The sequence below is a fragment of the Alexandromys fortis genome, unplaced genomic scaffold (genome assembly GCF_014885135.2).
Source record: "Alexandromys fortis isolate MF-2015 unplaced genomic scaffold, M_Fortis_MF-2015_v1.1 scaffold_746, whole genome shotgun sequence".
NCBI lineage: Eukaryota > Metazoa > Chordata > Mammalia > Rodentia > Cricetidae > Alexandromys > Alexandromys fortis.
The window spans coordinates 4,659-10,840 of NW_026068649.1; the positions used below are offsets into that span (position 1 = coordinate 4,659).

General features: G+C 34.1%; 1 protein-coding gene across 1 annotated transcript in view; it reads left to right on the forward strand.

Annotated features, from left to right (window-relative positions):
• Positions 1–833: 833 nt before the first annotated feature.
• LOC126495995 (vomeronasal type-2 receptor 116-like) overlaps positions 834–6,182 on the forward strand; it is a gene marked incomplete at its 3' end in the record, with an annotated part of 32,457 nt that continues 27,108 nt past the window's right edge. Inside the window, exon 1 of the mRNA XM_050133584.1 lies at positions 834–1,030. Coding sequence (XP_049989541.1) covers positions 834–1,030 — 197 coding nt within the window. The remainder of the gene's footprint in view (positions 1,031–6,182) is intronic.

The window sequence follows — 6,182 nt, forward strand, 5'->3', positions numbered from 1 at the left end:
GATTATGTTATAGACAAAATATTTGCCTTATCTTCTATTTATTATTTGTTGTTTGGAGGAAGTATAAAAGATATTACTGAGTGCTTGAAATGTAGAACACAGAATCTGTAGTGATCTTTTTGAATATCAAAAATATTTTATAATGCTATAAATGTAACTGATTCTATGAGGATTTGGATATTGAAGAACAGCAGGATTCAGAAAAAATTAGAATTGCAGCGGATTATTTTTTCTCAAGACAAAGGAAGCACAGTATTTGGTTAGATATTCTGTTACTGTCAGTCCTGTAGTATAAGCCCCACTGTGCAAGCTGTGTGAAACTCAATTTCTCTAACCATGGAACTGTTGTTCCCTGACAGGGATTTTTGTGAGAGAATTCCCAGTGTGCAACTAGAAATTTGGACTTTTTGTGTCCTTCCTGTCTCAATGTAGATCATCTAACGAAAGCCACTGACATCATTTTTAAAGGCATTAATATAAAAATATTGTTCTGGCCATCAAGGCCCCAAATTTTTCTCAAAATGACATCCCCCATAGAGCCATAATTTCCACAAATTAAATGATGTCATAAAACTACCTGAATTCTTCTCATATATTTCCGAGCTAAATTTGGATCAAATGTATATCAGGTGCACAGCCATAGGGGAAGAAAGTGTCCAAGATTCCCCAGAGGCGAAAAATCATCTGGGAAATAAAGGAATCACGAATACACAAATAGCCACTCCTTTGGCTGCAGAAATAAAAGCAGGTGGGAAAATATGGGTACTCATATAATGTGCTGATCTGAAGAGCACTTCACCATACACACTTCCTAGGCTTCAAGGAGGACAAAGATGTTTGCTTTGATTTTTATCTTCTTTTTCCTGAACATTCCACTTCTAGTGTCCAGGTTCACTCAACCCAGGTGCTTTTGGAGAATATATGAGAATAAAGACACGGATGAAGATTTGTTGACAGGTTGTGTCTTCTTCCTTATAACAGAACAGCGGCCTGTGGAGACAGATTATTTAAACCACATTCTGAATATGCAGTAAGTTTCTTAGAATTGTCTATGTAAATGTCATGATAAATATTTCATAGGGGGTCAGAAGTATTTGTACATCCACAGGCCTTTATTTCCATAAGAAAGTGTTCACTGTCTCTTAAAAAAGAATTTTTTATTGTATAAATGATAGGTTAGCATTCTTTGAAATATGAGATGTCACTAATAGTGGTGTCTGCTTACTTTCTTTTCACTTACCTGAGTGGCAGCTGTAGCATGTGAAACTTTTCAACACTTGGGAAGGGTATCTACTAGCTCTTTGTAATTATTTAAGAAGCACGCATCTCTTCTCTATAGATCTAAACTGGTTACTCACTGTCAACACTATTTAATTTATGTCTTATTATTCTCTCAGTAATTTTACTAACTATAGCTTTGTCTTTTATCAATTTGTGCACTATGCACTTTTGATCTTGCGCATTGTTGGTTGTTCTTTTCAAATATAGCACTTTGATCACTATGCCACCCCCAGAGCTCAAATCATTGACAATTCCTCATGTTTAGTGTTCAGGAGTTAATGTTTAACTTCCATTAAGTTCTTTGTTGTTTTTGTTATTGTTTTTCGAGACACGGATTCTCTGTAGCTTTGGTGCCTCTCCCGGAACTAGCTCTTGTCGTTCAGGCTGGCCTCGAACCCCCAAAGGTCAGCCTGCCTCTGCCTCTGGAGTGCTGGGATTAAAGGCGTGTGCCACCACCACCGGGCTCCCATAAATTCTTTTTTTTTTTTTACATAAAACTGCATTTTCTTTATTTTTGCATACTTTTAATTCTGTAACAAATAAACAAAACAAAACAAAACAAAAAAAACCTCAATACACAATAGCCAACCCTGCTATTCTGGGGGAGGGGATTTTCCTGCCTCAAGGCACAAAACAGGGTAAGAGATCCTTTGCAGGAGCAGTGAGCCAGGTAGGTCAGGGCCAGTCAAGGCTGCTGGGGGAGCACAGGGGAACTATACAGAGGACATGGTCTTCCCAGGGTATCTCTAATCTACTTCTTCCATGCGGGAGGCATCTTCATCACCCTCAAGTGGGGGGATCTCATCAGGAACAGCAGCACTGGGCTCCTCTGCTGTCACCTCATCTTCATCAATGCCCAGGCCTAGTTTGATTATGCAGTAGATGCGGTTGGAGTGGGTCTGGGGATCCTGAAGTGAGAAGCCAGAGGAGAGCAGAGCAGTTTCAAACAGCACTTCCATAAATTCTTATCTCAAGTTCCTGTTGAGTATTAAGGAAACTTTTGATGGCATTTTTCTGTAAGGTAATAACAAATATTTTAAGATTGTTTTTATTTTCAACATGTAGAGGTAAATATTTATATTTATTCATAAAGATACCACAATGGTAAGAAATCAAAATAGAAAAAAGATTGTTTTTAAGTCTGAATGTATCATTCAGTAAGAAAGCGAATGTTTGTGTTTGTTGTTTATTGTTTATATGATCGATATTATGTAAGAAGACATAGGGGATATTATTTATTATTATTAGTAGTAGTTTATATTATTTAAGGGTAAACATGAACACAAAATTGTATTGTTGACTATTTATATTATAAAATTCATAAATATTTTCCATACATTGCACACTTTATATTATTGTACTTTACAAGCTTGTGATACTGGCACAAACGAATCTCACTGCAATTTCCAGATGTACATAGTTCTCAATTGTTTGCCAGTGTTGTGAGTTTATAACTGGAAATGTAGACAAAAGGTTCTCTGTACAAGAAAATTTAAGTTGTTCAGATATACCAGGTACCATTACATCGAACATACCTTTGTAAGTATTAAATACTTGGACAGTATTGTGGTTTAGGCTCTTAATCTCTACATTTATGAAATGGAGTAGGTGTATCATTATGCATTCAAGGCCAGTGGCAAAAAAAAAACAATTATTGAAAATTGTGAAATCCATTCCCTTTTATTTTCTATATGAGTATTTCTCATGTCCATACACACAAATCAATTTATTTACCAAATGTAGTCTGATAGATAAATGTATTAAAAATTAAATATTTAAAGAACATTTTGTACCTTTAATCGATAAACCAGAAAGATTAAAATACAAGATAGTGATGGTAGATATGAGGGAATATATTAACTATATTGTCCACTAAATATGAAGGAATTATTAGTTCAGGAATCAAACATTACCTCCAAGAGACTACTGTGCACTTACCAGTAATTCCTTGAATACCTCCTCCAGTTAAGTTTGTTTCATAAAACTTACCTGAATCTTGGCTAATGCATTATGTGTACTTTTAATATTGCTAAATTATTTCAAACTGAATATATGATCAGGTTTTCTGTATCACCAAAGCCTGTACCTTTTATTTAACCATTGTGAAAGCAATAAAAAACCAGAGATGCATGGCCTTTTCTGTGAAATTTGAAAATGGCTCAACGTATTTATGGGAGATTTACTTTCATGAACTTTTAACTATTTTTAACGTTTCAGCAAATAATGTCATTGTAAGCTTACAACATGGGACATTTGCTTCATTATTGAGGGAGGTTGGAAATATTGTCCCATATGGGATAATCCTTCTTTTGCTACAAATAATCCTATGTAGATCTCTGTCCATAATAAACACTCTTGTCTTTTTTAGAACATAAACTGAAAAAAAACCAGTATTTTTAGGCCTTTGTGTTTGTGTGCCCACTCAGAGTTGGAAGGAAAGTGGATGAGACTATGTCCATGGCTCCGTGCTCTCTGCCTAGGCAGGATCATGTTTACTAGGTTTGTACTGGTGGTAGAGCAATTTTGACTATTACATATGATTATCTATTAATCTGTATTTCTTAATTATACATTACATTTTTGAATAAGCTATACAAACAAAATCCCTTAATCAAGATCAGTAATACATATACATACAACACTGTAGCAGGAGATGACTTATTAAACAAAACCCCATTCTATTTCAGTTATTATCATCCTAAGTGGGCCTAAGTAAATGCCATAGATTACAATCAACTGATGGACATTCATCAATGTGTAAGACTGTAAAGCATGTGCTAGGGCAACTAATACTTGTGACACACCTAGCTGTGAAGAGTTTTCACATAGACATACAGTTACTCTCTTGCATGATCTGATGTGATTCCATTATCCTCAAACTGCATCAAGAATGGAAGCAAGACACCTGTCCATTGTAATCATCATATGTGCTCCTATTTCTCCATACTTCATTTACATACATTAAAAATCACTGCCCTTTAATCGCAAATTTCACTTCTTCTTCTAGTTTTGCTAAAAAAAGGAATTATGACCTGTGAATTATATGCTTGCATTCTTTGAAAAGTGCGGTTGACACTTCCCTTGTTACTTACTTGATTGACAGCCCTGGTGTGTGATAGTTAGCAACACATTAGAGAGGGGATAGAGCAGTTACATACTAGCACATCTTTGCCATTATTTTAAAATCAAAGGTATTGTCTCTTTGTATCTAAATTGTTTATTTTCTGACCCTTATTTCCCATGTAACTCTTAAATTTTCTTTCAGAAATTTTGCTAATTATAACTCTTTATTATATCAACATGGGGACTACACATATTTTAATTTGTCATATTGGTAATTGTTGTTATCAAGCACAAAAATTTAGTCCACTGGGACACTATAACTGCTCAAGAGATTTATGTTTCTTAATGTTTGGGAGAAAGGAATTGGTGTTTGGGCTTCACAGGATCTACTCTCAAATTCCTGTTGTGTGTTACTACAATTTTCAATGACCCTTTTTCTATGTGGTAACAAAAATATTCAAAAATTATTTTTATTTTAAATATATACGTGTAAATGCATAAAGAAATCATAGTGGTACAATATCTAAGTGGGAAATAGTTTCATTTTACTCTTAGTGAATCATTTAGAATGAAGAAGTATGATTAATGTTTATTGGTCAGATTATATGAAATGACTAGGAAGAGACGGAAGTTACTGCTCTTCCAAAAAAAAATGAACACAAATTGGTATTATTCACTCTCACCTTGCTTATTGCCCACTTTTATTACAGAAAGCCTCATAAGCATTTTCCTCAGATTTTATTCTTTATCATCTTCTATTTTACACAGATGTTAACCTGACATACACAAATGAATGTAGATGTTATTGTTGTGTTAGAGTAACTGGAAATGGAGTCAACGCAGTTTTGTAGTATAAAAAGCAATTGGTCAGAAGTCTCGAGTGAGGATATATGACATTCTGTGTAAACATAAATTAGGTAAAGAGTACTTAGAAGGTAGAACATGGCTTTAATCTCTGCAATAAGAACCTGGAGCTGGTGTATCTTTGTACTTTTGAGGCCAGTCTAATCTGTAGCAAATTGTTGTTCAAAACGTTGGAATATATACTCTATTAATCACCCACATTAACATTAATACTGTCTATATACATGGTGAACACATACATACATCTTTACAAAATACATCTTTGGTATTTAAATTCATTTAAATATAAATCTTAAAAAAAGATTTTACACCTCCATTAGATAAATCAGATAAAAAGAATAGCACAAAGATCAAGGGAATATGTTAACTATAATGCCCACTTATTATAAAGAATTGAAAGCAAAACAGCTGAATGTTTCCCATACTATTGTACACTCAACAGGCATTAGTTGAGAGTTTTATCAAATTCAGTTAATTTCATAAGAAAATATGATAAAATCATAGGCTCACACATCTCTTGAATTTTTCACATTAATCGATGATTTAAAAATAAATATATGAATAGGTTTATTATTTGGTTAAAGCCTCTGCCATTGTGTTTATCTTTAGAGTAAGAACTTAAAAACCAGAAATTGAAAAAACCCACTGTTTGAAAGTTGCTGATGTATCACTTTATTTATGGAAGTTTACATTCTGATGAACATTTAAAGCTTTTTACGAGCTTCTAGCTACTTATTTTATTCTAACCTAACAGCATAGGTCATTTGTATCAGTATTGGCAGTGGTTGAGAATATGGTACAGCTCATAAGAATCCATCTGTTGACTACTCAGGATCATGTGTAGATGTCTGTCCATATTAATCACCACACCCTTTTACAGAACAACAACTAAAAACTTCCAGTTTTTACTGGCCTTAGCTTTTTCCATGGATGAAGTCAACAGGAACCCTGATCTTCTACCAAATTCATCATTC